At 40.5% G+C, this 15,899-nt stretch overlaps 1 protein-coding gene across 5 annotated transcripts in view; it reads left to right on the top strand.

The window, feature by feature from the left end:
* Positions 1-14,522, top strand: part of sd (TEA domain transcription factor 1 homolog scalloped) — a 66,810-nt gene extending 52,288 nt beyond the window's left edge. For 2 of the 5 annotated variants that reach the window (XM_032439682.2, XM_032439683.2), the window contains exons 4-11: positions 6,806-6,936; positions 7,800-8,513; positions 9,817-9,857; positions 9,918-10,110; positions 10,182-10,244; positions 10,325-10,497; positions 10,579-10,813; positions 10,904-14,522. In XM_032439682.2, coding sequence (XP_032295573.1) covers positions 6,806-6,936; positions 7,800-8,513; positions 9,817-9,857; positions 9,918-10,110; positions 10,182-10,244; positions 10,325-10,497; positions 10,579-10,813; positions 10,904-11,017 — 1,664 coding nt within the window. In that variant the 3' untranslated portion in view covers positions 11,018-14,522. The remainder of the gene's footprint in view (positions 1-6,805; positions 6,937-7,799; positions 8,514-9,816; positions 9,858-9,917; positions 10,111-10,181; positions 10,245-10,324; positions 10,498-10,578; positions 10,814-10,903) is intronic. The other 3 variants (XM_032439679.2, XM_015171252.3, XM_032439684.2) reach the window with 3 other exon arrangements.
* The last annotated feature ends 1,377 nt before the right edge of the window (positions 14,523-15,899 follow it).

Here is a 15,899-nt window from a genome sequence, read left to right as displayed (position 1 = left end):
GTGTGTATGTGAGGGTGTTGTTGTATTTACAATAAAAGCTAAAAGGACATACAGAGCCGACGGCGTGTTGTCTTCGTCTGCTGCTGCTGCTGCTGCTGTTGTTGTTGGCCGCACCCAAATGGCGGCTCAATGGAATTACGACAGCAAATTGTGAGAATGCTGCGCCCTCTCCATGCCCCGCCAGTGTTGCCTGCCTCTGACCCCCACACACACAGGCAATAGGCACGGCCTGGTAATGCTTTGCTGCTGCTGCTGCTGCTAGTCGCATCCTGTGTGTGTTTTATTTGAGACGTCTACACGCATAAACAACAAGTTTTGTAATTTATGTCCCAGAGGATATTGTTTTCATTTTATGCTCGGACTCGCCCAGTTCCCCACAGTTGCCGCCCCACCGTCCGCCCATTCGTCCTTTGTCTCTGCTGGCGCTTGTTGCATGAAAGCACACTTTGTTTGCTTTTCGGCAACGGCTCAAGCTATGCCCCGTGTGTCCGTGTCCGTGTCCATTGCTTGCCATTGTTTTTGTATTTGAGCAAGTAATTAATTTTCACTTTTCACTTTTTGGCTTACCTAGCCCCGAGCACGAGCTGACACCTTCATTGTAGCGCTCCGACAAGGGGTCTTGTTTTGTGTTTGGCTATTCAAAGCACAGTGGTAGAAATTACCCCCCCTAACGGCCCTCTCGTCCACTAGCCAAGTGATTTGTTGAATTGCTTGTCCCAAGTATTGTTGTTCTGTTCGTAGTGTTAGCATATACCTTTGTTGGCAGTTAGTTGTTCTGCACATGAGTTAGATCCTGCAATATCCAACCAGGTGAGAATTCATTTGAAGGGGATCGGTAGCAAGAATCATTTATACAATCTTCTTCCATTCATTTTCCACACATGCAAGTGAATACATCGAAAATCAATTAAAAAGTAAACAATTTTAATGCCAATTATAGAATTTAGGAGCTGGGATTGTTTTCCATAAATATTGTCATCCTTAAAGCGCAAGCAATTCAAATTTCAAATGAACACTGTTGAAAAATTCGATTCGAACCGGTGACCTTTCGCTTGCTAGTCCGATGCTCTCACATCTAAGCCCCACAGCCCTATCAGCCGCGTTGCTCTTGAGGTTTTTCACAAAAAACGTGATGCCCTTTGCTTAGTTTTGCCCAAAAGGTAGCTTCCGTATCAAATCTTTAGCTTCTTAAACTCTATCACATATGTATGTACATAGATAGATCCAGTTGCTTGTTTTGAGTAGTTAAATGCTAACCAGTTAAGCAATAAGCCTCTATTTGCCCGCATTAGCTGATATTACTGCAATTGATTCGCCTCTTACACTCCTTCGCTCTCTCTCTCTCTCTCTCTCTCTCTCTCTCTCTCTCTCTCGCTTAACCAGCTTGCTAAATATGCGAAACATTGTGACAAGAGGCGACTAAACTTTTATTTATTGCCAACACGTGGCTTATGCAGCCACTCTGTAAATTCCTTGACGTTCGCCAGCTGCACGAGTTGTTGCCGCTGCCGGCAAAGCGAATAACAAGAAAAACGCGTTGTTGTTGGGAAATTGGAAAAATGTTTTTGGTTACGGGCTAAACACGAGTCAACTACTGCATTGCCCACTAAATATCGGCAAAGCTTCACGTGCCTCCCAATATCAGCGGGTTCATAGACAATGGGGCGTGGCGGAGCGAGGGCGGGGGCGCGGTCAGAGGCAGGGCGAGGGCAGGGCTTTGCACTGGTTGCGGTCGACGTCGCCGTCCCCGCTATGTTATGTGTGAAAATATAACCATTGTTGGGTTGTTAATTTTCTAAATATTTGCATAGTCACTGAGCATGCAACACACACATATACACACACACACACACACACACACACACACACCCACTGGGGGGCTGGTTATGACACATGACAAGCGGATGGACAGCTGCATACAGCAAGCGGCGCTTGGTTCTAGGGGGCAACGGCGTTTTGGGCTGGGCTTGGTGCCTGACTCCTGTGAAATTTGTGGCCTAAAACTTTCTGCCTGCCGCGCTGCCTCCAGCTGCTGCCACAAATATGCAGCTCCGCTAGCGGCGACTAGGGCGGCTTATCACATCAACACACGCGCACACACACTCACACAACATGTGTGTGTGTGTGCACATTCGCGCCATGGAGGCATCACCCCACTTGGCTTCGGCCACTGATTTTATATGGTAGCCACAGTGGCACCGCAGGATTCAATGTTGCCCCATGCATGTGCATGTGTATGCGTCTCTTGTTGTGTAAACAGTTTTTTTTTTTTCTTTTTATCAAAAATTCACCTGAAGAGCCCTTAATAAACATGCATGCAGCAACTATTTCAAAGCGCTTACAAACAGTATTGACAATTTAGCCATTTTCTAGGTGTATTTGGCTTTTATCAGGCTACAAATTAAAATTTATAATGGTTCAGCAGAGCTAATTCAGCTGTTTTTAGCTATTTTTTAAACTGCATTCAGCTAATGCCAGTTATATTTAAAGCAACAACTGGGCACACTGCTTAGAAACCGCTAGCAAAGTGTTGAGCAACGTCCGTTTGGCTTCAGCCTTTAACCCAGTGCTGCAAAGCAGTGCCAATATTTATTTTTAAATAATGTTAATAGCTACATTTGAACCAGTTTTGGAGCTGCCATTGTGAACCAGTTTTGCAACCGCAACCTTATTTAAGTCCATAAAAATTCGCGTATGCGCACTCATCATTTTGTCAAAATTTATTCGATTTTTATATGAAATACTAATCAAGGTTAGCCTTTTTTTTTTTGTGCTTAATATCAATTTGACATTATCATATTACTCATTTTAAAGACAATCAAAATTTGTTGAGAATTTGTCAACATTTTTTGGATTTTTCAAATTAATTCATTTATTCAACTGCAACAAAATTAACATTCTACTTGCTGGCTTTTATTTGTCTTGTAAAGCTCTCAATGTGCATTTTCCTGCGAAATTTCGTTTTTGTCTTATGTTTTAAGGTTTTAATGAAATTAAGTTCATTTAATTTAATGTCAAGTTTGAAATACACCAAAACGAAATACTTCTCGGCGGCATTTTTTAATAAAGAAAATGCAATTAATTAACACCAGCATTGCGTCTTTTACGGTCCTTCACGAAGAGACTGCACACATAGTTAAATATGTGTGTGTTTTACGTATGTTTAAAGCAGCGCCACTTCAATTGACTGATTAACCTTTGTCACATTTAAATATGAGTACAAATAAAATCTTGTGTGCTTGTTCTATGTGTCTGGCATTTAAACCAATCTAGGGATGGAAACGTGCCAGCACGAAACATATAAGATAAATGTCTGTTGTCATTCGAATAATAATGAAAACCATTCTAGATATATAGTCAAAATTAAGTATATTTAATATTAATCTATTCAGCATTAAATTTAAAGTCTTACGCAGTCAAATTCTCAGTAGTTCGTTTTAAGGTTCGAATCACCTACGCGCCTTCAGCTTCCTCTTCCACATTTTGGAAACTAGGTCTTGATTCCCACCTGAGTTTGACATATTCAGTGCGAAGTTTAAAGTCTTAACCAGGGCTGCAAACGATACCAATCCCGGTTTGTCATATATGCTCAAGTTTTTAAAGTTTTTGTGATTTATAATTGCCCGTTCTATTGAAAATATATTGAAAATCTTGCCAGCCAACAAATGTGGAGTCCAAATTAACTATAACTCGGCACTGAATCTACTAAGTTTTCTTCCAAAATATGTGTACAAATTGATATGACTCGGTTAAAAAACAAAATGTAATTCCAGCCAGGAACCGGTTCGAGTTAAAGTGAGTTTGCAGCCTTGATCTTAACACGAGCAGCTCGTGCGTGCTCCATTTACGCGTTCACCATTTAAGTCCCTACATTTAAGATTTTCGAAATTCACTTTTGAATACTACGAAAAGTATTTGACAATTGTTGCGATCCTCCAATTAGCAGCACCTGTCGTCATCAATGAGTATCAATTAAATGATGTGAACTGCAATAGATCTCGGGGTCAACATTTTCGTAGCTAGATAGCAACAATTCAATTGACATACATCGAATGATTCGAAGGGTCGTGGCGTGTACACAATTCAGGCCACAGTAGTGTGCACTCGGCTTTTGATTGATTTAAATGCATTAAATAAATTGGCGATTAAAATGACAAACAGATACGTGATTATTTATTGATACTTTGAACTGCAAGCGTTTGGAATGGAGCCGAAAGCGTTTGAATCATTAGGAATCGCTTAGCGTGATTCTGTTCTATTAGTCATGCGAGCTGAACAAACAGTTACTCTATAATTAAAATAACGCACTATATACAGTACTTACACACATACACATACATATATATATATATATATATATATATATATACATATATATATATATACATCTTTGCATATTTGTGTCGCACACTAAGTTTGGCCATAAATTCCATTTGAATTCCGGCTCTTCCTTTTTTGGGCCATGGCCCATCGATTTGCAAAGATTTAAAGCGTCAAGAAATTGAAATGCTTGGCTCTTCCTATTCATATTAAGTATATACGTTTTGTTCACGCTTGTGTGTGAGTGTGTGTGTGAGAGAGAGAGAGTCTCTCTCTCTCTCTCTCTGTGTGTGTGTGTGTGTGTGTGTGTATGGTGTGGGGTAAGAAATTGGGCGCTCAGGACCTTACTTGGCATCTATTCAGTGATAGGGCTGCATAACAATTGCCCATGCAGAACCAGTCATGTGAACTGTGAACTACTGAACTAGTTACGTGAATTTCATGCACAAACAGTACAGCAATGGGGCTGGCTTCTTGTTTCTTTCTGTGCGTATTTGTGCTGTAAGTGTGCACACTTACGAACTGGTTAATTGAATCAGTTGAAAGGGACTATTAGTCCTATGAACTACTAAAATATTTGATTATAAAATGCCAGAAATAGAGTGTTGTGTCTTAAAATGTGCATATGTGAACTGTTTCACGAACAGGCTTAATTCGAAAACCTGCATTGATCGAAACAGCTAAGGATTATTTGCAAAATGTTGTGCACTTGGGAACTGGTTCATGAATTAGTTTGATTAACAAATCAGTGCAAATGGACAAAACTGCAAGTTTCTAGCTACATTTTGCGCATTTGTGAACTGGTTCATGAACCATGTAGATGTATGCATGACTTACCCACGGAATTCGGTTCTATATTTGTATCACTGACTCCGTTGCGCTCCGTGCAGCTTCATTGAATCCCTCCCTGGCTGAGCTGGCCCAAAGGCGTTCACAAAGCATTAAGTGGGTAGTGGGTGGGTCGACTGTGTCTTTGTCCCTGTACGCCTGTGTGTCTGTGTGCGTGTTGTGTCTGTTCTTTGCGCCAGTAATTCTTAACCGTACCTACAGCGCAGCGATACGAACCACACCACCAACTCCCCACCATCATCAGCCAGCTATCCACCCGGCAGCAGCAGCCCGGACCTTGTGCGCCGGATCCGGCAATATGCGTGTGCTTGGTTGGGCTGTCTGCAACGGGGTTTGAGTCGCTGAAAATAATTTTATTCGGTTAGAACTGAAACTATGCCAAGAATGTAATTAGTGAACGCATAAGCGTGTGTACAATAAAAGCTGGATCGCTGTCGGGGCGCAGGAGCAGCAGAATGGGGCTCTGTCTCTCATTCTGCCGGCTTGCTGCTGCCAAGCATAAGCTAAAGGATGACCCGCCCACACCCACACTCACTCGCTTCTATAGATGGCCTGGCAGTGGGGCAATGGCAAGGCAACAGGACACTGACGTCAGTCGAAGCACATTTAGCTAACACGTGAAAATGTCGTCGGGCTTTCATTGAAATTTGCGCACAACTGAAAGCAGCATTTGATTCATCCTATCATAGCTGTGCTGTCGCAGATGCTGAAAATAATAACCCCTACATGAAGACTAGCTCATCAAGCAACTTATTTGCGACCAAGATTTGTTGGCTTTTTAAGCATGATTTCTGTTTAGAATTTTGGTTTGTTTAATCCTTGAAATTACCTTTAAATTGGAATCCACAAAATGTCTGCATATGGAATTCTACAGTCTGTGAATTTGTTAAATATCCCAAATAACTTTCATTATCTCCGTGAAATTTTGCAGAGCAATTTTCCTGAATTTCGAACATCATTTCATAATTTGTTGCCATCTGTGTTTAGCACAGATATTTATTGAATTTAATTGTAAATGTATACAAAATGCCGCGAATGTTACGAAGTGAACTCCCAAAAAGCGAATGGTAATTATATGTAATGTCATGTATACGTCTGTATATGTTTATTCATTATTCATTTATATATTCTCGAGCAGCGTCGATCTAGTCCTTTCCATCTGTCCGTACACCTGTGATCATGCATCGAGCTCGACTATAAGAGAGAGAGAGAGCCTTCTGCTCTTTGTCTGCCCTGAAAGTTCCATAAAGATCGTACTATAAACAGCGAAGTCAGGCTAAAATATTTGTTCAGGGTATCTGCAAGTGGGGCACTATCTACTGCAGCTTTCTATATATATATATATATGTTTTAACGTAAATGTGGCATCTTTTGAGACTGCGGACAAGCGGGGAACTTGTGCGGGCAGGGGGAGGCTGTAGGGCAGGCAACGCTTTAATGCCCAAACTGATGCCAGGAATGCACGGCCACAAATATACGATGTATGCATAGGTATCATCATATGTGAATCGTAATTTGAATGCACTTGTGAGCTAATAACCGAAATATCTTTTGTGTAAACACCGGATTGCACCATTTATTTAATTGTGATTTTTATTGGATATATTTTATATTTATATTATATTTTTCATTACAGGCCGCAACGAGCTAATCGCGCGTTACATCAAATTGCGCACGGGCAAGACGAGAACCCGTAAACAAGTCAGCTCCCATATCCAAGTGCTCGCCAGACGGAAACTCCGTGAAATTCAAGCCAAAATCAAAGTCGTAAGTCTGCCAAACATATATATGTATATATATATATATATATATATTTGCATATAGTATGTACATATATGAAGACCAACACGAATATCAAGAGGCGCAACAATGTTGTTGCGCTATGGTTCAAATATGGAGAACAAATATAGAAAAAAAAAACAGTTGCCATCCGTTTCTTGTCCACATGCTTTGCATAAGTACATGTTGTTTATTTATTTAAGTTCAAGTAAAGTTCAATTCACGCATTAATATTTAAACGAATATTATTTAATTTAAATGAATTTATAGCTGTTCATATGTCTATACATTTGCTGTGCTGTGAATTCAATTTTACTGTTAAATATTCAGTTTGAAATTTCGAAATGAGACAAATAATCAAAACAATTAAAACTTCTTATGATGAGCATGAAAAGCAAGGAAGAGTTTCTCAGTTGCAAGTAGAGCCCATTGCCAACAGTCAGATTCAACAAACAGAATCAGAATCAGAATCCAAATCCAAATCCGTTTATGTATTGATCAGTTCATTTGTATTAGAGTATCTTTCACACACACCTACACACACACACACACACACACACCAGCAGAGGCCGCTTGTGTGCTTGTATTGGTGCCCAACGGCGTCTGACAGTAAAAAGCACGAAAATTTGTGGCTTTCACGTTATCCATGTGTGAGTTTCCCTTAGCTGTGTGACGTCTGCAACTCGACTTTTTGATTTGATTATGCTTGAGTGTGTCGTCACATCTATACAGGACACAGATACACACGCACACACACACACACACACACACACACATATACAGAAACATACACACCTACACAGACACTCCGACACTCAGACACGAGACCAAAATGAAACTCTGTTTTCCAGGAACCAAATGGTGTATCCTTGCGTTTACTCAATGAGAAAGAGCAAACCCTGCAGGCCATGAGCTCAATGACCAGCTCACAAATTGTCTCCGCACAGGCGGCCAATAATCTTGCCCTGGCCGCCTCGGCGCTGACGGCGGGCGTACACCATTCGAAGCATCTGCCACAACCTGCCCACCATCAGCATCCACACCCACAACACCACCACCACCACCACCACCATCATCCGCACCACCACCATCATCAGGTGGGTGTGGCCGCTGCCGCCGCCGCTGCAGCTGCAGCTGCGGCCGCTGCTGCTGCTGCCGCTGTTGCACAATCGCCGGCAGCCGCTGGTGCGACAAACAATTCCGTTGCAGTGCCCTCCACGTCGTCGTCGTCGTTGTCGTTGTCGTTGTCGCCACGACACCACCATGCCCACCATTCCCATCACAATTTGACGCACCACACGCATAGCCATATGCATCCACACCATCATCACCATGCGGCGGCCGTTGCAGCAGTTTACCACCTACAGCAGCAGCAGCAGCAGCAACAGCAACAGCAGCAGCATCAACAACAACAACACCAGCAGCAACAGCAGCAGCAGCAGCAACCAAGTGGGGCAACAACAGGTGCAGTGTCACCATCTGTGGCTGATGGGGCTGAGGCTCATGTGCTGGCACAGCCACCGCCGCCGCCGCCGCCATTGCACCATCCGCCGTTGTATCCGGGCGTAAGCAACCGTTCAAGTTATCCAAGCTAAGCAAACGAACCACTCGAAACGCCAAATGCCACTTCACATTGGTGTACAATCAAAAAACAACAACAACAACAACAACACCAACAACCACTAACTGCCACAGCATCAGTTCTTAGCTCGCTCAGAATCACAAGACTCCACAATACGAACTCAAATTCACTTTACATCTACATCGATAATCCGTCTCCCTCCCCCCTTCCCCCCCACACGCACACACACTGCAACTGCACACGAATCACGATTCACACTCATTAGTTATAACAACAACTCATTTGCTGATCGAATTGCAATTCTGTATTTTTGCTCTGATTGCGCTCGGGCGATCATGCGTGTTGTTATCGTATATACTCGTAATTGTCTGTGTAAACTCGTTCTCTCTCTCTCTCTCTCTCTCTCTCTCCCTCTCTCCCTCTCTTTTTCTGATTGTCTTTTGTCTTTTCGCTAAGCGATTTCATTGGACTTAAATTTCTGTCATTGCCCACTGTCATTGCAATCTCTAATATCAACGCTCTCTTCTCTCCCTCTCTCTCTCTCTCACTCTCACTCTCACTTTCTCCATTATCTTCATCGTGGCTCTCTGTGGTGCTTAATGCTCGTTTGCCTTACTCATTATGCGTCAGCTAATATTTATCTTATTCGCCAAATGTTACTCACCAGCACTCGTTACTCGTTACACGTTATTCGCTACTCTTTACTTGTTACTCGTTACTCGCCCCTTCTTACTTGCCACTCGTCACTCGCTACTCTTTATTCGTGCTCGTATATCTTGAGGCCCAAACCCACCTGCTCAACGCTCGCTTGCTCATTGAAATCGACTCCTTGCTTTTTTTACATGCCAACAACAACAACAGCAACAATTATTAATATATATTTACATATGTATGTATATACCGATCTCCATAAATATTTATGTTTTATTTAACAAAAATTCTCGTTAGCTGTTTATAATACTAGTAAATAGAGTCTTACATGTACTAGTATTTGTATTCGTATGTAATAATTGTTTGGTAAGCTCGCCGAGTCAAATCAACGAATCAATCAATCAATCAATCAATCGCTCAATCATTAATGCGTACTCTCATCAGCTGTGTAACCATGTCAAATTCAAAGAAATCGTGCTTAGCTTAGTGTTGTAAAACGTTGTCTAGTATTTACATACATCACTCACAATTTGTATTAATTGTTTTCTCTCTCTCTCTCTCTCTCTCGCCCTTTCTGTCTCTCTCTCTCTCTATCTCTCTGCCCTGCTCGCGCTATTGCTTCACGGATGATTTAGCAATTTTGGCAACCCGGTCTGCAGCCGAGCACATCACAAGAGTAAGTTGGCATCGCCCGCAAAAAAACAGAAAAACACAACGCATTTGCATTGACCAATAGTTTTTATGATTACAGCATCAAGCCGTTCGCCCAGCCGCCCTATACGCCCGGCAAGCCCTCGACGGCGGTCTCCGGTGAAATAGAGGCTGGTATTCCGCCCGCACAATTGCCATGGGAGGGACGCGCGATTGCCACGCAGAAATTCCGCTTGCTTGAGTTTACGGCCTTCATGGAAATCCAAAGAGATGAGATCGTAAGTGCTGGCGTATTTGATATGATTCCTGATAATGTCACAATATCATATCTTCTTCTTCTGTCCTACAGTATCACCGACATCTATTCGTACAGCTGGGCGGCAAGCCATCCTTCTCCGATCCGCTTCTTGAGGTGAGTTGGGCTTGTGCTATGCTAGTAATTCGCAAATGATTCTCATGTTTTTCTTATATATATATATATATATAAATCAGACTGTTGACATCCGGCAAATATTTGACAAATTTCCGGAGAAATCCGGCGGTCTCAAAGAGCTTTACGAGCAGGGTCCGCAGAATGCGTTCTACCTGGTTAAATGTTGGGCGGATCTCAACACGGACGTAACGACGGGCAGTGAAACGGGCGATTTCTATGGCGTTACAAGCCAGTAAGTAAACGCGCTCTCTCTCTCTCTCTCTCTCACTCACTCTATGTTGCTCCTTTATAAATCATTCTCTTTACCTTGCAGATATGAAAGTAATGAGAACATTGAGCTCGTCTGCTCGACAATTGTCTGCTCGTTTGGCAAACAGGTTGTGGAAAAGGTGGAGCACGAGTATTCGCGCCTGGAGAACAATCGCTACGTTTACCGCATTCAGCGCTCGCCCATGTGCGAGTATATGATCAATTTCATACAAAAGCTGAAGAACTTACCTGAACGCTATATGATGAACAGTGTGCTCGAGAACTTTACAATACTGCAAGTGAGTAGAGAAGGAAGATTTCTTCTAGCACTCGCTCACACATACTCACGCCTTCTCTCTCTCTCTTTCTGTCTGTCTCCCTCTGTCTAGGTAATGCGAGCGCAAGAAACGAAAGAGACACTGCTATGCATAGCGTATGTGTTTGAGGTGGCGGCGCAGAACAGCGGCACCACGCATCACATCTATCGCCTTATAAAGGAATAGCATGAGCTGCATGAAGCAGCGCCCAATCTGTCCGCGTTACCCACCAATGCACAAATCAGCGAATACAGCAACAACAACAGCAACAGTAACAGCAACAATACGAGTAGAAACCACAACAGCACAACTAATAACAGCAACAACAGCAACGGCAACACAACCAACAGCAATGGCAACAGCAACAGCAACGGCAACGGCAACGGCAATAATAATAATGCCATCAAGAGCAACAACAACAGCAACGCAGCAGCACCCGCCAGCACAGAGGAGGCCTGCAGCTCAACAACTCTGCAAGGCACAGGACAGGAAACAGTTGCGGCCGCTATCAAACAATCGCCGACATCGCCGCAGCAGCAGCAACAGCAGCAACAACAACAGCAGCAATTGGGTGGCATTTCAGCTCTGCAAGTGGATGAGGTGCTGTATGCGCAGGTGCTGCCAGAGAATAACTATCATTTGCAACAACAGCAGCAACAACAACAACAACAATTGCAGCAACAATTACGTCAAAACACACACATGTTGCTGCAGCAACACTCAACGCAACAGCAACAGCAGCAGCAACTTGTGAATTACCAGGACCGTCCACCGCCGCCGCCCTACAGCGCCTGTCTCGCCAACAACAGCGGTAAACAGCAACAGCAGCAACAAAGGCAACAACAACAGCAATCGTTTGAAGTGGAGCAACATCAACAGCAGCAGCAGCAACAACAACAAACACAACAACAACAACAACAACAACATCTTACCACCTATGAACAGTTTCTGAAACTGTCCGCCCAGGAGTACACGCAACTGAACGCGGCCGCTGAGAATGCGGCGCTCAATTTGAGCAGCATGGGCGTCAGCAAAGCTGGCGAGGATAACGAGGTAAACGACGAGGCGACGTCTCATGAACTGCGCATGCTGCGGCAGGTGAATGTGGCCGCCGTTGCCGTTGCCGCCGTAAGCAATGCGAATGACAACGTGGCCGATGCCGACTGTGAGCAGTAGTTGTTGTAGGCGTGGCATGCTGTTAGATTAGGCATATACGATAGATAGATATATATATATATATGTATGTTAGCGTTGGCGATTTATTATGTACACACGCACACACAAACACACACACACACAAACACACACACACACACACAGAGAGAGAGACGCACAACAAGAAAGCGTGCCACAGGCATGTACTATATTTGATTTATTTATGCATATCTATATGCCAGAGAGAGAGAGAGCCTGCTGTACCTAACTTTAAAAACCTGTCACTGAATTGTATTGCCTTTCGAAAACAATAAGACAATCCTTCAGCTAAAGCGTTGCTATATTTATATATAGACCTGTCTGTCGGCAACTGTTGCTGTCGTGCCGTGTTGCTGCCGTGCTGTGCGCTGTGCTTGTGCCTGTCTGTCTGTCTGTCTGTCTGGCTGTCTGTCTGTCTGTCTGTCTGTCTGCCTGCCTGCCTGTTTGAAACTGTCAGCGTAGTAATTTTTTTTAATCTACATATATTTACATGCATAAAAAAAATACATTTAAATGATCTCAAAGTTACTTAAAACATATTTTTTGTGTGTAATTTGTATGTTTATCTTTCATTTTTTTATGTTTTATTTTGTCAAACGAAACATAACAAAAAAAAAAAAACATAAAAGCGAAACAGTTGTCGTACGCTGATATTCTTCAAATGAAAAACAAATCAAAGTTAAAAAGTTAAATATAATTAATTTACAACAACAACAACATCAGAGTAAACAAAATTACACCGCAAGCATAAACGTGCATATGTTTGTACATCTTGTATTCTATATTTTATTCGACACATATATAAATAACTGTACATATATATATGTAGTTATTTATATATACATATATATATCTATATATCCTTTTTTTTTTTTTTTTGAGTGTATGTTTATAGCTATTAGAGTTATGGAGCATAATGTATAGTAACATTTACATTAGTTATTTTTAATTATCTATGTAAATTACAGCGTATGCCACACACATATTTGAATGAATTGAGGGCAGGAGCTTGTTAGGATTAGAAAAGAGCTGCCAGCTGAGAGCTGAGAGGGAAGTGCATTGGGTGGCGTTGCCTTTGAGGCGCATTGAAAAGAACACACACTGAGCTAGCAGCTAAAAGGGAAAGCATGCACAACGATAGGAAAATCAAAAGGAAAAACTCGAAAAACAAATTTTCTTAGAAAACAAACCAAACAACAAGAACATCAAGAGCAGCTTACAGCAGTTTGTGTGTGTGTTTAACCACGATGTTATTTCTCGATATACTTATGTAACTATAGTGTAAAACGTATATGTGTAAAACAATTCATTTAAGCATGAATCGAACGATCCACCGTTATTAAAATGATTAACTATTGATTTAAATGCATTAAAAAGAAACAAAAACAAGAACGCGAATTAAAACTAAAAACAAAAAGCATAACCAAGAACAAATTCAAATGTGAGCAAACGAAAGTAACTTGGCATCAAGTGTACGCACAACAACAACAACAACAACAATAACAACAAGCGACCCTCCAAGTCGTGACTACCCGACCAGCTTAATGGGCTGGCCTGCTGCAGGGTATTCGTCGAGTGGCTTTATCCGATAAATGTGTCGCGATCCAATGCCATATCCAAAAGCTGCGAACATATCCATAAATGCCACTTGCCGCACACCTCCTCCAGCTGGGACCTGGTCGCCTTGGGCTGGTTGCGTCGCGTTGGGCGTGCACTTGCTGCATGACACCGATAATTACCAAGAAATACAATACAAAAAAAAAAAAAAACAAAAAAAATACAAAAAAAGAGGAAAAAAAAAATATATATATATATATATATATAAACTAAAACTAATTTAAAATAAAAGGAATGTATTGTAAATGTAAAATAGTATCGTTTTCGTATGTATATGTAGGTAACTAAGGCTAAACTATAAACAATACAAAGGTAAAGAAAGTATAATACATATTTATAAATGTAAAGTATTTCGTTGTTGTACGATTAAAACAAATACGCATTTTTTTTGTTTGTTAGTAAGAAAACTCAATTCAAGTGTTTGCATAAATCAAACGAAATGAAAAAAAGGGAAATTTGTACATTTATCGACAACAAAGCAAGGCATAAACAATAATGAAAAACAAATACAATAGTAAGCGATATTGATGAGGTACTTTGGTTAAACACTAGTATAAACAACAATCAAACACACACACCTACGCACACACACACACACACACACACACACACACACAAACTCACTTGCAAAGGGGTAAAAAGTAACAATAATAATAAATTAAAAATCGAGAAGAAAAACAAATAATATTTTAAAAAAATTTTATCGTGGAAACAGTTACAATTACATATTACAAACAAATACCGATTTATACAAAAGAAAGAGAGAAAGTTAATAACTAAACAAGCTAAAACATAAGTCTAACAACAGAGAAGCAGAGACACGTAAAGTAAAGTAAAACAAAAAAAAAAAAAAAACAAATATGAAAATGAAATAAAAATAGTGCCTAACAGATGCAAAGTATTACAAGCCGCAAAGTGTGGCATGTGGCATGCAGCTAGATTTGGTTTTATGGCGATGCCAATTTGTTTCAATCATGCGATTTATTTCCAAGTCAATATTATAAATGAAATAAACTACAGTTTCCATGAAAAGGTTAAAGAAACGACACTCACACACCTACACACACACACACACACTCACACACGGTGTATTTAGCGTTTGTGTTTTTGTTCATGCTCGATTTTGTTTTTCGTTTTGATTTTTGTTTCAATCTGATTTGATGCAAAAATCTCACATTTTATACACATTATAAGAATCTGAATTACGATATTTACAAAGAAAAGAAAAAAAAAAACAAACAAAAAAAAAAAAACAAAACAAAAATCCGTTCAGTATAAATAGCTAACACTCAAGTTAGGAACCACCTTAAGATCTTAGTTTTATATGCATATATATTAATATCTATTTTTTTTTGTGAGACATTAGTTTTTTTTTTTTTGTTTATTGCCTGCCCATTTGCCGCCCTGTACCACTAGCTTTCCCTGTCGTACCTAATCAAAGCACAAAGCAATCGGAGAGCTACTTAGTTTTAAAAATCCGTTCAAACTCGAGCCATGGCGCTTGTAATTCACAATTGGTTTTAACTGATTAATTGGCATATTATGAGCAAATCTGATTTGCCCAACAATTCAGCCAATAAATCAGCTACATTTCATGTGAGATGCTCACATACTACACGAATATCAATTGTGTCTAAAATCTATTATAATGAAAAACGATCCATATACCAACTGAAAGCACGAGAGCTCGCATATTGCGATATTTCGATATAATTGAATTCGTTTTCTTTTGGCTCAACTTAGTTTTCAATATGCAATAACAATTTGTTGTAAGCTATCTATGTATACATAGAGTTACTAAATATACTTATGTGCAAAAGCAGGACATGTGTAATGATTTTATGCAACAACCCCATACCCCCGTACCCCCACCCCCCTTCCTCACCCTTCACTCCATGGTACATTTTAAGTTATGTTTGGGTTTTGCTAAATAGAAAATTTAATTGTTTATTTAATTTTTTTTTTTTTTGTAAAATTACACTGTATTTAAATAAGATCATCAACAATCATCATCAGCATCATCATCAGCAAAAATAATAATGCTTAAATCAATTATTAATAAATTTATAAATAGATATACAGATAACTGAAAACAATAACAAACAAAGCAAGGATGAACAGTGAATTATGCAAAACAATAAAATTGCAATTATATTTATATGAAATGATTGCAATTGATGATTTAATTTCATATATATATAAATATATATATATGTGTATATACATATAAACATATATGTATGTATTTTGTTTTATA

This window comes from Drosophila virilis, chromosome X (assembly GCF_030788295.1).
Source record: "Drosophila virilis strain 15010-1051.87 chromosome X, Dvir_AGI_RSII-ME, whole genome shotgun sequence".
Taxonomy (NCBI): Eukaryota; Metazoa; Arthropoda; class Insecta; order Diptera; family Drosophilidae; genus Drosophila; species Drosophila virilis.
Note: the sequence above shows the minus strand (reverse complement) of the source record. Positions and strands in the feature narration are given on the sequence as shown.